Source organism: Pseudopipra pipra, chromosome 1 (assembly GCF_036250125.1).
Source record: "Pseudopipra pipra isolate bDixPip1 chromosome 1, bDixPip1.hap1, whole genome shotgun sequence".
Lineage (NCBI taxonomy): Eukaryota > Metazoa > Chordata > Aves > Passeriformes > Pipridae > Pseudopipra > Pseudopipra pipra.
In genome coordinates, this window is record NC_087549.1 from 101195738 (window position 1) to 101216836 (window position 21099).

The following is a 21099-nucleotide window of genomic DNA, read 5'->3' on the forward strand; positions in this document are numbered from 1 at the left end:
GGAGGGCTGTCTCCCATGGGAAGGACCCGACACTGGAGCAGGGGAAGGACTCCTCTCCCTGGAGAGGATGCATTAGCAGAAACAACATGTGATGAACTGACTACAACCCTCATTCTCTGTTTGCCTGTGCTGCTGGTGGGGAGGAGGAGGTAGAACTGGAAGTGAAGTTAAGCCTCGGAAGGAGGGAGGGATGAGGGAAAGATGTTTTTTAAGATTTGGTTTTGTTTTTCATTACCCTACTGATTTAATTGGTAATAAGTTCAATTAACTTAGCCAAGTTGTGTCTGTTTTGCCTGTGACAGTAATAGATCAGTGATCTCTCCTGTCCTTATCTCAACTCAAGAGCATTTTATTGTATTTTCTCTCCCCTGTCCAGCTGAGAAGGAAGGTGATAAAGGACTTTGGTGGGTACCTGGTATGCAGACAGTGTCAACACACCACAAACACAAATGAGAAGTATTTTTCAATTGAAGTAGTAGATATACATTTTGTGTAAAGGATTGCTGTAAATCTGTCCCTTCAATTTTGCTTGGCTGGAATTTTTCTCTGTAAAAGATATGGATGTAATTTTTTGAATTTACAAGACAAAAGTTCTGCATAGCATTCACCCTTCATATCAAAATCAGTATATTATTTAATTGTAAGAAAACATAAAACCAAAATTTGGAACTGGGTATTTCTGGTGTAATAAATGTTTAATAGGATAGGGTTTTTAAGATGGCTTTCAGGCATGCAGCATATTAAAACTCTTATGATAATAACAGAATATTATACAGGTGGCAGTATATTACAGATGTTCAATGCTGTTTGAGAGAGAAAGCATATTTAAATTGCTCATTGATGTATTTAAAAAAAACTACAAGAGAGATCAGAAAATGGTTTTACCTGTTCAAAGTGTAGTGAAATAGGAAAGGCAAAAAATAAGGAAACAAATATAAAAAGATATTATCTACATCCCACTGAAATAAGGCTTCTCAAAGATGCTGTCACAGTTCAACTTCAAAAAAAAAATCCCTTTAAGTAAAGATACTAAAATTCTCTTCTGTCCAAATCTGAAAGTGCCTTTCAAGTTGCCTTTGAAACTGTAGAAGCCTAAATGCTAAAATGTAGCTCAGAAAAATTACATTTTCTGATGTGTGTACAGTTAAAGTACATTTGACATTGCTGAGTAGTCTGAGGGCATACTATTTAAGAGCCAGATATGAAAAAAAGTGACAAGAAAAATTTGGATGTTTGTTTCAGTGGAATTTTGTTCTGCTGAAATGGCAGACCTCCAACAGAAGAGCTGTGTACTGCTTCAATATCTGCAGTGGGGTTCCTGGTACGCTCTGAAATGCCAATGCTCCAGGTCATTTTTTTCAATAGAACGCAGACCTGCAATGACTATACTTTTAAATATTTGAAAGGCATTTTGATAAAATTTGGCCCTGCTTTGGGTAGAATTGGTCTGGCTCTTATGTTTGGGTTTTTTTGTTTTACGTTCTAGATTTCAAGCTGGCACATATCATTTGTTCAGGAGATATCAGTCTTTGGAGGGGTCGCAAAGGAGAATATTGTCATCTGGATTGCTGTTAGATTAACTCTTTACATAATGAAATTGTTTGGCATCTGTGGTGGTTTGACCTGGCATTTATGCTAGGTGCCCACCAAAGATGCTCTATCACTCCCCTGCTCAGCTGGACAGGGGAGATAAAATACAATGAAAGGCTTTTGAGTTAAGGACAGGGAGAGATCACTCATCAATTACCGTCACAGACAAAACAGACACAACTTGGGGAACTTAATTGAATTTATTACCATTCAAAATCAGAACAGGATAATAAGAAGTAAAACTAGCCTTAAAAATAACTTCCCTTCATCCCTCCCTCCTTCCCAGGGTCTACCTCCTCCTCCCCAGTGGCACAGGAAGACAGGGAATAATGGGGGTTGTGGTCATGTTGTTTCTGCTGCTGCTTCCTCCCCAGGGAGAGGAGTCCTTCCCCTGCTCCAGTGTGGGGTCCCTCCTATGCGGGACAGTCCTCCATAACCTTCTCCAGTGTGAGCCCTTCCCACAGGCTGCAGTTCACTAATTGCTCCAGTGTGGATCCCTTTCCATGGGGTGTAATCCTTCACAAACAGACTGCTCCAGCTCTGTCCCCCACAGAGTCAAAAGTCTTGCCAGCAAACCTGCTCTAGCATGGGCTCCTGTCTCCATGGGCTTACAGGTCTCTGCCAGGAGAGCCTGCTCCAGCACAGGCCTGCTCCAGTGTGGGTCTCCTCCATGGGCTGCAGAGGAATCTCTGCTCTGGTGTCTGGAGCACCTTCTCCCCCTTTTTCACTGACCTTAGTATCTGCATAGTTGTTCCTCTCACATATTCGCACTCCTCTCTTCTCTGAGTGCAATTATTTCTGTGCAGTAACTTTTTTTTTTCCCTTCTTAAATACATTATGCCTGTGTCATTACTGCCATTGCTTACTGGCTCAGCCCTGTCTATTGGTGTGCCTGTCCTGGAGCCAGCTGGCATTGGCTCTGTTGGACACCGGGGAAGCTTCCAGCAGCTTCTCAGAGAAGCCACCCTTGTAGTCCCCTGGCTACCAAAACCTTGTCACTCAAACTCCATATAGAATCACCTAGATAATTAGTGTCGAAAGCTACTAGTTTTTACCAGTAATCTGATTTACAAAGATACTGCAGTTTTCTTCTGGCCACCTTCCTAATCCACTGACTATTCAAACTACTTGTGGATAGCTGCACAACCTGTTAAAACATTTGCACTGGTATTTGTGGGGAAGAGGAGAAATGTTGCTTTTTGATTATACCTCAGACATAAATGTAGTGTTACAAGCTGCCTCCAATGCATAGCTGTTGATTTAAAAAAAAAAAAAAAAAGGGCTATCTGCAGTTTCTCAAACCTGTGAATAGACTTCCCCCACAAGACTACATGCTATTCAGAGCTTTTTGTAACAGTGGGAGAATCTTGCATATACCAAAGCCCTTTAGAATATCAATTACTTAATTGTCTTCAGCTTCCCTCCCTTCAACTTTAAATTTTGTTTCACCTGATCCAGCAAAAGGAATTTTTTTCTCCATGCTTTTTGTCAATCTTACAGAAATTGCTCCATGATCAGGGGCTAAATTTCACTGCTGACTTTATGCTCTTTTCTTAGACAAAATACAGAGTATCATTCTGAGAAAACCGTTCTTCCTGATACTTCTAATGCATTTCCAAGTAGAAGAAAACTTTCATTATTTTTTAAGTGTTGAAGACTTATGTACCAAACGATTTGTAGTATTGAGATTTATGACTTTAAACCTTACATTCTAGCAGTTAAAACAGTAGAAGCGTCTGTCCTTAAAAATCTGATGCATATACAACTTGTATCTCTACATTGGCTTATAACTGAATGAAGTTCTCTGCAGAGACTGAATATAATTGACTTGAGAAAGATTCTTGAAAGGAAAAGATTTTCTCTTAATATGCTATAGATCATTTTATCAGCTTTAGAAATGGCACATGCATTTTGTTAGGAAAAAATCAGCAGTAAAACTGAAGCTCGGGTAGCTTAAAAATGGCAATCAAAAGTAGTAATATAAAGACAATGGAAAATGCTCTCAACACTGTTAAAGGGAATGAATTATTAATATAAATTCTCACCTAAACCAATCCTGTTCTATTTTTTTTTCATTTCTTACTGACTCACCTCCTTCCTTCCTGGAGGACTAGTTGTCTGTCCCTGTCTTCATTCTGTATAATGTCATAATGAGGTTTAAGAGTTTCCTGTTACATAAGCTTCATAAGAGGAATATGTGGCTTTTCACTGTAAAGATGGAAAAGTATTTAGTCTGAGTTCTTCTTTTTGTGTTCTAAGAATAGTACTCCATGCAAAGCTTAATTTTCTTTTCCTTTCCTTTTTTCTCCAGGGAGCAGATTTTAAGAGTAAAAGAAGATGAGAATGTTCCTTTTTTGCTAGTTGGTAATAAATCAGATTTGGAAGATAAAAGGCAAGTTTCTGTAGAGGAAGCAAAAAACAGAGCTGATCAGTGGAATGTTAATTATGTGGAAACTTCTGCAAAAACACGAGCTAATGTTGACAAGGTAATAACTGCCCTCTTAAAACAAAGGATCTGTCCATCAGTTTTTACATTAGCCCTCTTTTCCGTGGGTTTCTCTATATGTTCATTATTTTAGCAATTATTTTTGTGAAATTTTATTCAAATACTTTCCTCCCTTAGCTTGCAGGGAGTGAATGACTAGGTGACTTCATGTAGAATAGTGAAAATGTTGGCCTAGACTTCTTACTGCGTTTTCTGTAACTAGAAGACAGTCTGCTTCTGAACAGTGAGGAGTACTGTCTGATCCTCAAAGTAAAACACCTTGTAAAAGCAGTTAAGGGAGGGATTTGAGCCCTCTCTACCCTCACTTAACCATCTGCCTATTTGTATGTTGCTTCGATGAAGAATGGATGAACCCAAAAAGCTTTGAAAAGCCTAGAAGTGCCTCATGAGTTTTCAGGGATTAAACCTGGTTCAGAAGGTCGTGAAATAAGAGAGAATATTTGTCTCCAAAAAACTAAAATATTGATTAGTTGTAAGTATTTCACTATATAAAAGACAGGAGTTCTACAGCCCTGTAGAATGTAAGAGTAACAGATTTGTGGCAAAAGAAGTAAGTAGTTTAGTGCAATGGGCCAATCTTTCGTTTCAGAGCTGTTGACAAATTTGACCACACATTGAATCCCAGTATGGTTTGGGTTGGAAGAGACCTTTTAAAGATCTCTAGTTCCAACACCCCTGCCATGGACAGGGATGCAGCCCACTAGATCAGGTTGTTCAGGGCCCCATCCAACCAGACCTTGAACACTTCCAGGGATGAGGCATCTACAACTTCTCTGGGCAGCCTGCTCCAGTGCCTCACCACTCCCACAATAGAGATTTCCTAATTTAATATTTAAATCTGTCCCCTTTTAGTTCAAAACTGTTCCCCTAAGGGTCTTATTACAAGCTACCACTGTAAAAAGTTGTTCTCCTTCTTTTTTATAAGCCTCTTTAAGAACTGAAAGGTTGCAATGAGGTCTCCCTGGAGCCTTCTCTTCTCCAGGATGAACAACCCCAGCTTTCTTAGCTTGTCTTCATAGGAGAAGTGCTGCAATCCTCAGATCATCTTTGTGGCCTCCTCTGGACTTGCTCCAACAGGTCTGCATCTTTCTTGTGCTGGGGGGCCCTAGAGCTGGACCAAGCACTACAGGTGGAGCGTCACCAGGGCAGAGTAGAGGGGGTCAGTCACCTCCCTGGATCTGCTGGCCAGTCCTGTTTTGATGCAGCCCAGGATACCATTGGCCTTCTGGGCTGCAAGCACACCGTTGGCTCACATCCAGCTTTTCATCCATGAAAACCCCCAAGTCCTTCTCCACGGGGCTGCTCTCAATGAGTTCTTCTGCCAGTCTGGACTCATGTCTGGGATTACCCTGACCCAGGTGCAGGACCTTACACTTGGTGAAAAATTTTCTAACACGAATCCTTATGTATGAGCTGTCAACTGAGTATGAGAGCTGTAATGTAAGTTCTCTTTTGCAATAACTTAACTGGCAGGAGAAAACAGTTGAGTTTATCTTCCTGAAGAAACTGATTGTTCAATACTACATTAAGAACTGTGTGCTGTTCTGTAGAGTAAATTAAGTCAATTAAACACAGCAGAACTCATTTTCATTGATGAATACAGCTCTGATTTTTTTATTGTTATAAAAGCTAATACATCTTTTAGTTTTGATGTATAATTGCAGTTAACAGCCATCTATTACAGTTGTAGAAATTCCCAGCTCTTCAAATCCACTTTACTATCTTTTAGTAGCTAGGAAAAAAAGTGTGTGTATATATATTTTTTCAATAGCTCTCTAATCAATAGCACACACAGGGTAGGCTACCACAGAGTTCCAGGTTTCTTTTAGGAGCTGGTGGCATAATGGATCCAGATTAGCATGTGTCGTACAGATTTAGGATTTGACAGGCCATATGAGGCTCTGTTGGCACAAGTGAATACCACGTATTCTTAGTTACTTGGAGCATACGAAGTTTTTTGGTTTGTTACACAAACCTGGGTTACTCTTTTATAAGAAATCTGGCCTCTCTGAATTCCAGAATAGTGGGTTTGCTCATTTGGGAAAAATACAGACAGCTGACACTTACTTTGGCAAAAGTGACCCAATAAGCATTTTCTCAGAAGGTTATGTGTCCCAAACAGCTAAATATTGTAGTGTGATATCAGTGCTTAAGCAAGTTGACAGTTGCATCTTACCATTAGCACAGATTTAACTTCAAGCAAGTAACTTAGTGCACATCTGAAAATCTAAAGGCAATCTCATTTCTTGATGGAAATGTTTAGTTCCATCGATTTTCTTCAGATGCCATGTAATGAAGATTGACGCTCTTGCTGCAGTCAATATGAGATTAGTGTCATTGCAAATAAAAACCTACTGAGCTCTGTAGAGGAGCTTTTCAGCCCCTGCACTGTCCATGTTTCACAGAAATCAATCAAGTCCCTTGACATAGATCTAGAAAATGTCTCCTGAGAAAGAAAAGTTTTAGAATTGCTCGGATGATTCCCTACAATAAAATTATAAAGATGAAATTATTATTTGCTGTAGCCTCCTGTGAGTCAGGTAAAAATCTGCTTTTCAAATTAGTAGTTTTAAGCAGTCCAATCATAAAGCCTTAACTGTCAGTAGGATCTCTCTTAAATAAGTCAGGGGTATCCAACTTTGTCGCATTTGTTTCCTACTAAACCATTTGAGGAAAACAAACTTCATGTGTACTTTAAGTCTGTAGTATGGTAGCTGAGATTACCTGACATAAGAAATAGTTTATGTAGTCTTATGATTGGTAACTTTGCTTTAAGGGAAATGCTATTTTTTTTCCTTAGTCACTTTGTGTTTAGACTTGCACCATGGAACATAGCATGAAATGTTCAGTGTATGTCACTGCTCCATTAGTATGTTTCTAGGATTTGGGTGTTCACTTTTTTAGCCTTTGCACTTCATCACTGAAAATACTCAAAACATGAACTGATTTCCTTGAGTCTCCTCAGGAGGATATTCATACAACATTTGAAAATCTTGGCTGGTGATGAGACCCTTGTTTCAATCCTTGTTTAAAATTGTCTGACAGGATTAATAAGCAAATGTCAGAAGACAGGGGAACATTATGGTGCCATGAAAGAAGGACTGCATCATATCAACTTGGCCTTCTGAACCAATGAAAGATTTGTTGGGTTAATATTTGTTTGCTCAGACTGGTTGCATGTAATTGACTCTAAACAACTGAAGTTGTGATAAATTAACTCATGTCTGTGACTGTTTTTGCATTTATATTCTTGCATCTTTTTTAGGTATTTTTTGATTTAATGAGAGAAATTAGAGCCAGAAAAATGGAAGACAGCAAAGAAAAGAATGGAAAGAAGAAAAGAAAAAGCCTAGCTAAGAGGATCAGAGAAAGATGTTGCATTTTATAATCAAAAGCCTGGATTCCTTTCCTACCCTGACCATATTAATAAAAACCATAATTTATAAGCATGCCATTGAAGGCTGAAGTGACTGAAATTACCCTAACATGTTGGAAAATGTAATGTACCACTAAAAGCATGAATTGGAGCTGCACTGAAAGTCAAATTCACTGAAAACAAATTATGTGGCTTCAAGAGAAGCAAAGTTCAGTCCATTTCATAATTGCCTACCTTCTCACATTTCTTCTGAATGTAGTGTTTCATAGGCAGTCTTTTCTTTAACAGTGAACAGAGGGGCGAAGTATTACTTTGTGGGTTCTTATAAAGCATACTTTTTTATCACTGGTAATTGTCAATTCATCTTGTCTTTTGTTGCCTTGAAAATTGCAATTGTGAACGTGATACCTAACAAAGCAGCATGCAGCTGTTTTGCCATGGAGTTATGCAAATTAGAAAAGAATAATGTATATGCGAACAGTTATGTTGAGGAAAACTATATGTGGTTCTGCATTACCTGATTAATTTAGAAGAGTGATATAAACTTTTACATTGAAATATTTGAATATGCCTTAATTTTAAAACCCAAACATAGCAGGTTGCTTAATCAAGAGTGTATTTTCAACTTTGTTGCATGGAGACTGTCCCTGCACATCAGTGCGAGACTGCCCTCTCTGAGGAGTGCAGTTACATGAATGATTTTGCTAACTAGCTGTCTGCTAGCAGTGTCTGTTCTTTAAATATGTGCCATACTCTGGTATTGTGAATAATACAGAGCATATTCTGTCATCCATAATTTGGTAACAGTATGGTATCTTAACTAAAAGGTCAGAATACATATAAGACTGAAGTCATAAGCCTATGGCACATCCAAGCCTGGAATGGTTGTTTAAAATTTAACGTGCTGATACCTTGAAACTTCCCTTTTGCACATAGATTTTTGTCTAGATGTTCCTTGGGTTTTAACTCCCTGGAATTGGGTGGAGTGGGGCTAATCTAGTAGCGCTAATGTGTTTTAAGATGTTGTCTGGCAAATTCTGGTTAATTTCTTTTGTGTTCCTAATACTCAGCTATGGGAACATGGTGTGTTATGCTGAAGCTCTTTGCAGGTTTTGTATCGTTTAGTCTATGTTGATTTTCAAATGGGGAACAGTGTAGCTACTTTTTCTAGTTAACGTTGATATCAAACAATCAAACATGCTTTGCAATACAGAAACATTTAACATGTACATCCAAAATCCCCAAACAAAACATACTGCCTCAGTTGCTTCAAAACAGCAAGAATACTAGCACACGGTTAGTATGCTACATCTTAACTAAGAAAATACCAGAATGTTTGAGGGTTTTGGACTCCTTTGTGGTGAGACAGGCTAGATCAATTCCACAAACTGTTATACTTTTTATACATGTGTAAGCCTATAACTGACAGTTTAAAATGTGCTCAAGCAAACTAGGTAACAAATATTTAACTTTCATGCTAACAGACTTTTTAGGGACTCAAGTCTTAGAAGTTATATATGTCATGTTAAATATTTATCAGTAGGAATTTTGTATGTGCATTTAGTAGACTGCCAAGTGCAGAATTAAAGTTACTCATGTAGCTGGCAAGTAAGCCAGTCTTCATCTTACTGTGTACTCATTTGGGTCTATTTAGCCAGGGAGTCTAACCACTAACATTGTGACTTTGCTTTGGAACCTGTATACTGGGAACTGAGGTGTTATGAAGCCACTGGACACATGAAAGCTGTCTTGGCTGATGCCTTATCCTGTCCTTTTATTTGCTATTTGAGCCATTCAAAGATGAATAAACTTCCATTTTTCTAAAATACTTGTGCGGTGTTAATTAATAACTGTTATTCATAAATGTTGCTATAGCTGATGCCAGTTGTCAAGCAGTTAAACCTTAATATTCCAGAAGACTGGGTTGTGTGCGTGAACAAAATTGTACATTAAATCTCATTAGAATTATAAAAAGCCAGTTCATAATAGTGAGACTATGTATGTGCTACCTTTTATCCAGAGCTAATTTGCTCAGTTGTTATAAAAAACAATATCAGAAAACAGGCAAACAAACTGAGGTAGCCTTGATTTAAAAACAAAAAACAAGTGGACAAAAAACAACCAACCAACCAAAAACAGACTACCCACAACCTACATAAGTTTTAATAAAATAAAAATGAATTCTAAGTCATTTTCTTTTGGCACAGTGAAGGAGAATGTAAGTGTTCTTCTCGACTTGCAGAGAATATAGCTTGCATTGTGAATTATAGGATTTGGGTATATGTTGAGAGTCATCCAAACTGAGTGTTATATTTGCTTCATAGAGGAGTGTTGGTTTAGCCTACTTTTGTGTCTGAAACTCCTAGGTCTACCTGCTCAGAGTGCTTCTGTGCCTGAGGGCATGTTTCATCCCCTATTTCTCCAAGAAGTTGAAGATACTTTCATCACTGGCAGGATCAAAGCCTTCCACAGTAGTTCTCTCCAAGTTAGCCTAATACTGGCAAAATGCATGGCTTGGTAAAACTGCGGACCAGAGAGATGCCTTACTTTGTACAAAGCTATAAAGTTCAGTTTTCTGTTACATGTGAATATGAAACTAACATTGAATTTTTATACTAACTCCATTTTTTTCTGTAGCTTTTCATAGATTTAAAAACTTGATTAACTTTTGACAATATTGGCTAAGAAATCTGTGGTCTATTTTGTACTTTCTGTAGCCTCCTGATGAGCATACAGTAGCTTAACAATAGCAGTGTCCAGCAGTTTTTTTGTTCTGTGGCAGCATTGCAATGTGCAGGAGGCACTTTCCCATTAATACTGACCTTGTTAACATCACATTAGCATGCAGAATGACCCCTTTGGCAATTCCAGGGGCAATCATAATACAATAAAATATGCTTCGTATCTGAGCCTTATGCTCACTATATTAATCTGTAGGAGCGAAATACTTTGTCTATATATATGTATAATGGGCTTGCTGAAAATCTTGGGTTCTGTTTTGGAACACCAAGCTTCACAGTGCCTCTGTAGTTTCAGAGACAGGGGGTAGGTGTTCTCTGCTTGATTATAGTCCAATGCAAAATGTGGAGCAGCAGAGTGACAGCTGGTGTCACATGAGAGCATATAATCCATTTAGCTGTGCCAGAGCTGGATCAGAAGGTAAGACTGAGCACGTGACAATTGGGAATTGAAGAGCGCACCTTAATTTCTAAACTTTCTCATTGCTCAGACGTGTTGGCTCTTCTAGCCATGTGGATGCATAATCATGTGTATTTCCAAATTCACTCCTGCCAGTTTTTGGCTGTGACTTAAATGACTGGGTGTGTTTTTAAGAGGTGACTCAAAGAAACATCTTGCATATTTTTGTGGCAGCTTCAGCTTGTTACTAAAATTGAATGGTAGGAAATGTGCCAGTGTTCCTAAAACCTCTTTTCCTGATGTGCAGACTGTTGAGAAATACGTATCTATTCATTTAATGAGCTTGGTAACAATCAAATTTTTTCTAGTTGTCCATTTCTTTTTGGATTTGACCATATTTATGTCAGGAAAGCGAGGAGAGGGGAAGCTTATTTCTGCGCCACCTGATGGCAGGCAGCCATCATCTGCGGGCAGCTGTGGAAGCACATGGCCAAAAGGAAGAGATTAGGAAGTGGCCAGAACCCAGATGAAAGCTCAGGGAGTCTTTGTAATGCTTTGGGAGCTAAGATGAGAAGTGGGAACCAGAACTGTGCACACCAGGGTTAGGCACAAAGTACTGGCATGCTCCTGCTGCCAAAAGCAAGGTGGGACAAACTGGAAACCAGATGCATGCCTTTGTTTCCTCTTCCTGGCAGCATCAGTACTGATTTTCAGGTATTTTCTCATTGTCTGAGTAACAGGTGAGGTAGCACCTGCAGTAGTGTTGGACCTATGTTTTCTCTAGTCCTCTGCCTTCTTCCTCCCAGAGCTCACGCTCATTCGTTTCTGAAAGAGAGTAGGCAATAAATGCTTACAGACTCGTTAATGCTGTTTCCTGTGCTTGTGCTGTGTGACCACAGAGTAAGAAGAGGCTGGAGGAAGGTTGGAAAAAGCCTCACCCATAGACCACAGCAGCAATGACAGCAGTCTTGTACTCTTTCCATGGAAGTTCTGGAGGAGGATCTGGGATTTTGAAGTAGCACAGTTATTCTTCTCTCTGTGCTTCTTATGGATGGAGAAGGCTAGAGTTGTCCATTTTCTACCTTCTTGTTCTTGATTAATGCTGTGAAAGCTTATTGTTTGTCAGTATCCCAGGCACAAAGGAGAGGATCTGATATGACAGAGCTTGTGCCCCATGGATGTCCTGGCTAAGAGTGGAGGCATGATGATAACCAGCAGTTTGTTATATTTTAGACATTGGATGAGGTCCTGAAAGTAATGAATTGGTGTTTGTTTTCAGCTGAGCTCAGCACACTTAGTATGCTTCTGTTACAGTTATTTTTGCTTTTTGCTTCTTTTGTGAAGAAAAACTTATGAGATAGAGTTGGGTTTTTTTCAGTGCAACGAATCAGACCTGTTGGCTGAAAAGCTGCCAGACTAATGTGTTTAAGTACTAGTCATCTCTAAAGAATGAGTCTAAAACAGTAATCCTTCTGTTTTATCTGATAACTGCCAAAATACCTACTGAAATAGCCTGTGGAAGTGTTAAAGGAGCGGTTAAAAATAATGTACTGTGTCCATGCATAGCAGTTTGTTGTGAGTGGTTGTAACTCCTGTGAGTGTCAGAACTGGCTTGAGGAGGTAGATGCTAGATGCCCTTAGCTGCTTCTGACAGACTTATGCTGTATCCAACATGAAGGAAGCTAGGAGAATTTGGTAGCCCCAGTGCTGTTAGATGAGTCATTTTTTTTTTGTTTGTGAGACAAAGTAGATAATAATAGTTATTGCCACTGTTTCTGGTTTTGCAGCATTATTTAAATCTGCAATGCAAGATGGACATCTTTCATTGACTTCCTACAAATTTAGTAAATTCAGATTCATAGACAAGGTGCCCAGAGTGTGGGTTTTCATGACCAAGCCCACATGGTCCTACACTGACAGCAAGTCGATAGAGACCACAGCAGAGTTGCTCTTCTGATACTGGTTCCTTTTGTTCCTTTTGTTGAAAAAAGATAGGGGCATACTGCATCCTACTCCAAGAATGTGGTTGTCACTAGGGCAGTACACTTGTCTGAGTGGGACAATGCACTTGGTCCATTAAATGCTTCTGTTTACTTAAAGTAACAGCAGGCAGAAGAACCATGGCTTAGAGCATAGTCCTTGCTATGAGGTTTCTTCTATAATTTTTAATCCTCTAGTCACATGACTACCTTTATGCAGTACAGAAGAAACTGTCGGAATGTGTCTCGTTTAGCTTATATTTAGTTTTTATGTAAAGACCTTGAACCTTTCATGTGGAAAAGGAGATTAAAACCACAAGCATTTAAATAATTGATATTACAGTATGGGGTCCTGGGGGTGCTCACAGGCCTCAGTGTCTGGGACCAGCCTCCCCTGAGACCCCTACCCCCACCGTCTCCTGCTAAGGGCCCAGGGGGCTTGTCCCAGCTCAGCCTGGGGCCATCAGTCCCTGCCTGAGCCATGCTCTCCAGCACTGTGCCCATTTCTGCCAAGGACACTGACAGAAGCAGACTTGCACTGCTCAGGTGCTCTCCTTTAGATATTGTTGGTTGGCCACTTTGGAGACTATTGGGCCAACTGGACCTTATCTCTGAAGGAGTGCTGTTGCTCTCAGGCTCGTGTGTTTTAGTATGTAGCTGAGGAGGATATCCTGCATCAGACTGAGGGCTTGATCTTTGAACCTTGCTACTGTCAGAGATGTGGGGCTTTGTTGTCCTTCGGAAAAATGGATAAACACAGAAAATTGTCAAAACCTGCTTTTTGTAAATCTGTGCAGATGGACCCATTGTCTTGAGATGATCCACAGCTCTCACCCCTTTCTGAAGGTCCATGCCTCCTTCCCATAAGGGGACAGAGCCAGTACCTAGGCTGGGAGATAGTTATGAGCATTCACTGCCTTCTGCTAGTGCAGGGCTGGGAAGAAATGTTATGAGAAATTTCCCCAGCATGTACTGGTCTCCAGTTTCTTGAGATGGAGGTCTTCCAAAAGTTTCCCAAAGAGGACCAATGGAGCACCACAAACAATAGGTACAAATTAAAATGTAGAGAGAAAAGGTAAAGCATGGAGAGAGAAAAGACCCTTTTATTTTGGTAGACATTAGACATGTGAGCCCAAGAAGTCACAGGAGTTCAGTCAGGGACAGGAAATGATACCTACAGGTACCTACAATGATAGAGCCAGAAACCCATGATAAATGCATGAAGGCAGGAATAAGCATGACTTGGTTCCCCTTTCTCTGGGAAACACAGTTGACAAGGAATTATTTATGGCCCAGAAGTACAAGCTCGTACTGGCATTGACAATGGGCTGGCTCTGGTGCCTTATCCCCATGGGAATAATGCCCTTAGAGACCCATGCATGTGCAGAGACAGGCACTGCCTTGGTGCCATGTGGCAGAGCTTGGGGGGGGAACAATTAGGAGCTGCCATGGAGCTCTTTCTAAACCCTGCACAGCACCATCCCTTGCCATTGAGCTGGACTGATTTAGAGCAGTGTTGAGAGCTGGGAAAGATGGACAGGAGAGCCTGGTACCACCACCTGTGGTGCCCACCCTGGAAGTCTAGCAAGCTTTCTCCCTGTGGATGTGGCATACAAGGGCCACCTTTGTGGAGCATGAGCAGCAGTACCTGGCCAAAACAGCCCAAAGGAGTCCTGGCAAAGGGGTGGGCTCAGTGCTTCAGGGGAAGGTAAAAAAAAACCTGGGGACAATTGCAGCCCACCGTAGGATAAAAAAAAAGGCTTTCTCTCCCAAGCTGCAGGACATGAGAGGCCATCTTCATGAGGCCTGAGCAGAAGACAGCAGCCCAGCCAAAAGAGCCCAAAGAAGCCAAGACCAGTGGTAAGGCTTGATGCTGCAGAGGAAGGCAAAACTCTCTGGGGACCAGTGTCAATCTGCCTGGGGAAAAATTCCTTTCTGCCCCCAGTGCTTGCGATCAGCTATTCCCTGAGCATGTGAGCAAGACCTGCTGCCTACTTGTCCCACAGGCAGATTCAACTCCCAGGAGGTGCTCAAGCCCTACTTTGCCTCAACCTGGAGCCATCTCAGGGGCTTCCGAGAGTGGCCACATGCCCCCGATCTAATTGACCTTGAAGACAATTCCTTCCTGTGTCTGGTAGGACACCAGTGGGTGCTCCAAAGCACTGGGAAGCCTGGCAACATCTCTTCATGCCATTTCTTACAGCTGCTGATCCCTGCCTCTGCAGGGGATGGGAACAGAAAGCTCTGCAGGGCTCCTCCCAAAGGAATCCTCTTGGTCTTGCCACTGCCACCCAGCAGAGAAGGGTTGAGAGCATTGGGCAGCTCCAGATGTTCTGGATCTTTGCATCCAGCAGCCCTATTCAGTCTCTATCTTCTTCCCTTCTCACCTGCTGAATCCTGTTACTCCAAGACTTGCCTCTGGCTCGGACGCCCCTGCCCATTTGGTGTGCATCCTTGAAAGCCTTCCGACGAGTGAGGTTGCCCCAGATGATGTCGAGAAACCAGAGCAGAGCAGAAGGAACTGGGTGCAGCTGAGGACACTGTTCTTCTGGTAAACCAGCTGTCCCTCCTGCCCACTCTGCCCTCAGCACCTACTGCACTGTGGGTGTGCAGCTGCAGTGGGATTTCCTGCAAGAGAAGGTGCCATGCATGTGGCCCTGGGGTTCCAGGCACCCGTGGCCATGCCCAAAAGCAGGTGATTGTCGCCTATGGTGGGGCATGAGGGGAAAAGGAGAAGGCACCATGAGAAGGGAGAGAAAGCAACACCCAGAGACTGAGTCAGAAAAACAAAATTTTATTTTTATTTCTTTTTTCTTGAACTAAGGGTTGGGCGCTTCCGCCGACGGCGGGACGGCCTCTTGCAGGGCTGGGGAGGGTCCTGTGGGCCAGAGGCCCTCCTCTTCTGGGGGCGCCGGGGCCCCCCGGGCAAGCAGTCCCTGTCTTGGCCAGGAGTGGAGGTGCTGCGGGTGCAGCCCTGGCCAGAGGGACCTGCTACTGCTGCTGCCTCTTCCTGGGGCCGCTCCTGCTCTGCAGGGGCAGGTGGAGATGGAGAGCGTCCAGGACTTCCATGGAGAGGGACCTCCAACGTGCTGGTGTCCTCCTCCGCACTGGAGACTGCAGGGCTACGGGAGAAGGCCAGGCCGGGGCTGGGAGTCCTCTCGGGAGAGGCAGAGGGTCCAGGCCTGGCTGGGGGGCTGCCCTGCTCCTCATCAGTATGGGAGGCCAGGAGGGCCATCTGCCGCCGGATCTCATCAGTGCACCTGTCAGCGGCAACGCTGATGAGCTGGCGCACAAAAGCCACGGTGTGGTCTTGCAGGATGGGCTGCAGCTCCCGGATCAAGGCCTCCTGGTCCAGTCCAGAGCGGCACAGATTTGCCAAGATGGTGCTCTCTGCCAGAGACTCTTCCCACCACTGGGCACCGAACAACACCGACAGCTCCTGGTTCAGCCAGGGCAGCACAGGCTCTAGGATTTCTGGGGACTCCTGGAAAAACCTTGCCCAGAGCTCCACAGGGAAGCCAGCTACGTAAGTAGGCACCTGCTCCTCATCCGCCTCCTCATCCGCCTCCTCATCCTCCTGGTCAGCAACCACTGGGTCCGAGGGGGGTTCAAGAAATATCTCCAAAAAGTCTTCCTCTGACCGCACAGAGTAGATGATGGCGTGGATACCCTGCCTGCAAAGGGGGCACGAGGGCGTCTTCTTTGCCCAGCGCACAATGCAGCCCAGGCAGAACACGTGGAGACAGGGCATTACAGAAGCCACCTCTCCTTCAGCGTCGCGGCAGACGGGGCAGTTCCACGGTGTCTCCTCGGCCATGTTGCAGCAGGCTGGGGAGAGCTGAGTGCAGGAGCCGTTCCCTCTTGCTGGCGTGACACACTGCAAAATGGTCACTTGCTGTCCCAGAGAGGCAGCGGAAGTTTCCCGCACAGCCTACCTGTGCTGCTGCAAGCACTCCTCACAGTACCCGGCTGCCTGAACCACGCAGGGTCAGGGAAATGGGCAATAATAGCTCGAAGATGAGCACTGAAAGCTGCCAATGGCAACCTCCAACGACTTCGCAGCCTTCTGGTCCTCCCAGGCACGCCCGACAGGACCCCAGGCGCCAGCGAGTCTGAGCCAGGCTCTGCCGGTGCCCAGATACAGGCAGCCAGGGATGAGAGGTCACAATCTACGGAACGCTGATGTTGCACCCCACTGCTCCATGCCAACGCCCTTGACAACACACCTCCCGAACCTGGCGATGTCCGAGCAGGCTTTTCACCGCCTCGAGAACATGGCATCAGGCAAAGAAATGGACTTCATGGACCCTGCTCTCCCATCATTCCTTCGTGCCTCTGGCTTTTATAATCATTTGGAGTCGGCAGTCCAAGCACTTTTCTTTTAGAAGAGCAGTACTTGTTACTTTTAAGTTTGTGTGACAGGGAAGGGTGCTTTGTAAATTGGCCACGTGGGTCGGCCCACTAAAATCTTGTGCGATGACGGCCCAGGTTCTCTATTCACAGTGCTGCTTGTCTATGCCACTGGGAGAGGCAAAGACATCCTGACATTTCAGGCCGGCCTCTGCACAAAGTTCATGCCAGTTTGGTTTTAAAGTCAGAGTTTTTCCTCTCTACAGCCTTACTGGGTCGGGGGTGATGGGCACAATGGGGTGGTCCGTCTCTGACTTGCTACTTTGTTTTTACATTGACCGGGGCAATAAACAACTGGTAATTAGCCTCCGCTGATTCACAATAGGTGTTAAGGGGCAATTAAGCGCCTGGGGCAAGGCTTCTTTGAAGCTGTTAAAATTGCACAAGGGGCAACTAACCACTTCACACTAAGGAAGCTATTTCCATCAGCTGAGGTACGTGCGTGCCAAGTGTAAGTTTTGGAGGCTACCAGCAGCCTCCGCCGGAGTCCAGTGACTTAACAAACTGGCGAACACTGACTTTAGGTCTTGGCAGGGGTGTCTTCATCGACCTAGAGCGATGTTTTCGACTGCTTGCTGGCACCCCTGGAAAGTCTCCAACAGAGAGTTGTTACGTTTTCCTGGCTTGGCAGAGCCAGCCTGCCTAGATACCAGCAGCTTAACCAATCGACATCGTGGAAAGTTCTGCCCCGAGCCAAGATGGCTAGTGAGCACCCGGGGGGGGGGGGTATTTTAGGCAGTGTCCAGCGTTGTTTTTGCCAGCCGGTGTTGTCCAGGGTCCCGTGCTGACTGCTGGCCCCACTCCTCGCTCTGTCCTGCTCGTGTCCCACCTGCCTGCGTCTCCTGTTTGTCTTGGATCCAGTCTGCTCACCACCTCTATTCACAATGCTGCTTGTCTACACCACTGGGAGAGGCAAACACATCCTGACATTTCAGGCCAGCCTCTGCACAAAGTTCTTGCAAGGAGGAAAAGGTTAAAAAACCAACCAATCATTTATCTCCTTGGATCAGGGCCTTACCTGAGCATCCTTAGAGCCATCTCCTATGCCACTGGGAGTTGGCCTGGCTGACCCTGGGTTTTCCTGACCAGCCTTTTCTTATTTATTAATGAGCAGGATGGGATGCCTTTCTTTAAAAAGATTTGTATTTCCACTGGATCCATTAATTACAGAGCCCTGTAAGCCTTGGTTCTACTATGTGTCACTGTCAGGTTTAAATCTCTGTAGGATGAGGCTACTCCTTTGCAACTGTGCATTTCTCTTTCCTACCTAATTCTTCACAAATTTGGAGACTCAGTATGTAGACAGACTAGAACCACTGAATCACAGAATCAGGCTGGAATAGAATTATATTGGAAAAGACCTCTAAGGCTATGAAGTCCAAATGCAAACTTAGCACTGCCAAGGCCACCTCTAAGGGATGGGCCTAAGTGCATCATCTGCAGGTCTGAGATACCTCCAGGGATGCTGACTCTACCACTACCCTGGGCAGCCTGTTCAAGCGCTTGTCAGCCATTTCAGTGTAGATATTTTCCCGCTTTTTGCTCTGGTGTTTGGAGGACACTGTACCGCCAGGTGTCGAGGAAGTATCTCAGTAGGGACAGACAAGAAGTGGGAAAGAGAGGTAGAATTGTTTGTGTGGCCATTTCTGGAGTGTACTTCCCTGGTATCAACACTGTTTATTAGACAAATCTTATTAAACAAAAAAAAATTTCAAATGGAAAAAAATTGTTTTGACTTTGTAAAATTAAATAATATTCACAGCTTAATATTCTTTGAAGTATTTTGCTGTTGCCAAAACTTCTGTTTCTCCCACCCGCTTCTTACTCGAAATACAAAGCTTGACAATTTAGACAATTTAAGTAATTTTATATGTGGTTTATATAAACTTCCCATTAATTCGGGCACCACTTAGGAGCTTACAGAGAGAAAAGAGTGTCTGTGTATGTCAGTATTGTAGTGCAGTATTCTTGGGTAGACTTCCCTAAGTTTAACATGTACTTATACAGTGATATTGCAACAGATACCTTGGCAAAAAAGGGAAGAGGAAGGGAGGGAAGGGAATTATGCTGCATTTATTATTGGAAAACAGAGATAAACCAGTGAGACAGCCTGTTGGCGCCTCTGAAAAGTTAACCCCCATAATTTCTGAGGCAGAAATCTCTACTTTAGGTCTAGGGTTATCATATCACCTTCCCAGGCAGTATCAAGCTAATAAAAATGTTAGCTTTCATTCCACAGTTTGAGTGGTGAATGGCATGAATGGTTTTAATTTATTTGCAGAATTAGGAGCTGCTCCAAGAGCAGCAGTTCAGAAGTGAGTGCTCTTGGAGGATGATAGATTTCTTGCAGCAGAAGTACTCCTGTGAATTCAGTTTCTGGTTTCATGTTCTTTGCTATGCTGACCTCTAGGGAAACTTTTCTACAAAATGGTTTGCCAAAGCATTTGTGTGGGGTGCTATTGTGGCTTCAAACCAGTCACAGACCTTCTTATTCTAGGGACCAGGCTTTTGGTGTCAAATTCAAAGTAGGCCCTCACATGAAGCTGCAAGCTGTTTGCTGCTCCCTCAGGTGGTTGCAGCATGCTTGAGTGACTAAAGGTTTTGGTACATTTAAGCAGGGCTCAGTCAGCAGAGGAAATGCATCCTAAGTTAAAAAATGGGGTGATTGTTCTGAATATTTGTGAACTTGGTAGTTAAAAATCTGAAAAGACCTCTGTGCTCTGAGTTTGTGGAGGGCAGCGTATACTTTTCCATCCATTGCTAAGACTACTTCAGCAATGGATGAATCTGGTATCAACCACTTAAGTTCTAGCCTAATGCCTTTGGGAATTATTAATAGTTTGCTTTCCCAAAGGAGTCAGAGTGAGTGACAACCGTGCAAGTGTCTCCCAGCAGTGGGCAATAAGCCTGCTTTAGAAGAGAATGGGCTTTAAAGCCATGACATTTTGTTTATAACTGACTGCACTAACTCTGTCTCTTAGTGCAAATAGTTCTTCTCTCTTCTATCTTCTTTCCTAGAATCACAGAATGGTTTAGGCTGGAATGGACCCTAAAGATCATCTAGTTCCAACCCCTCTGTCATGGGCAGGGACATCTTCACTGCCCTCAAGCTAAATTTATGGAACACTGTGACCTCCTCTTCTTTGTTATGCTAGACTAACCATGCTCTGCCAGTCTCCCCTGAAATTAAGATTTTGGTTCACTGATGATCTTCATAGCGTTTTCTGCTCTTGTTGTGAATTTGCCTTTCTCTAAATAAGAATGACCAGAACAGAAACTGAGTGATGTAACAGTGACTTAAAGACAGCATTAATCTCTCAACCCTTCTGTGTATGACATTTCACTGCATTTGACATTTCACTGGTAAGTCCACTTGTGTCCTGATCAACCAATACAGAGGTCTTTATCCTTCTCTGTTTTTTCCAACACTTGAGTTCCCAGATCATAGCAACATTCTTCTGGTTGGGAAGAACAAACACTGACATATTTCATCTAGCCAATTTTTCAACAGGGCCTTGGAAAACATGAATTATTGCACTTCAGTAAACAGACAATCTTAGGGCAAGATGCAAATACAGTTGCAGTAAAGAAATAGCAAAAGTAGTAATAAAAAATACTCCTGGACTAAACATTACAGTATATGTAGACACCAGACTATATTTTGTAAAATAGTTACAAGACGTGAAAGTGTACAGTACTTCAGAGAGTAAGAATAAGATGCCTTCTAAGACTTCCACAATTATCTAAAAAAAGACCTCCAAACCCAAACTTAACCAACCAAAAAAACCCTCAAGCTACAAATTTTAATTTCTAACTCTCTCTGTGTTTGGGGAAAATTGTACTTGTAGGAGAAAAAGCAGGTTGATACTGGAAGACTGGAAAAAAAATTCAAAGAATTCTAGATACATGTTGCCGCTCAGGAGAAAGCGAAAACTAGACAACTTTTCCCACCACCACCCCCCAAAAACCCCCCCAACCAAATAAAAATCATCCTTAAGGAAAAACACCTTCCAAGTCAACAAACAAGCCCTGAGGAATTCTGCTGAAAAATAAAGATCCTTAAACTACTGAAAACTTTTCGTATTTCTTTTTATCTTAAA

General features: G+C 42.9%; 1 protein-coding gene across 5 annotated transcripts in view; it reads left to right on the forward strand.

Annotated features, from left to right (window-relative positions):
* The window catches only part of RALA (RAS like proto-oncogene A), a 31531-nt gene extending 22233 nt beyond the window's left edge, over nucleotides 1–9298 (forward strand). For all 5 annotated transcript variants that reach the window (XM_064668193.1, XM_064668175.1, XM_064668185.1 and 2 more), the window contains 2 exons: nucleotides 3902–4076; nucleotides 7362–9298. In XM_064668193.1, the coding sequence (XP_064524263.1) occupies nucleotides 3902–4076; nucleotides 7362–7484 (298 nt within the window). In that variant the 3' untranslated portion in view covers nucleotides 7485–9298. The remainder of the gene's footprint in view (nucleotides 1–3901; nucleotides 4077–7361) is intronic.
* Nucleotides 9299–21099: the final 11801 nt, after the last annotated feature.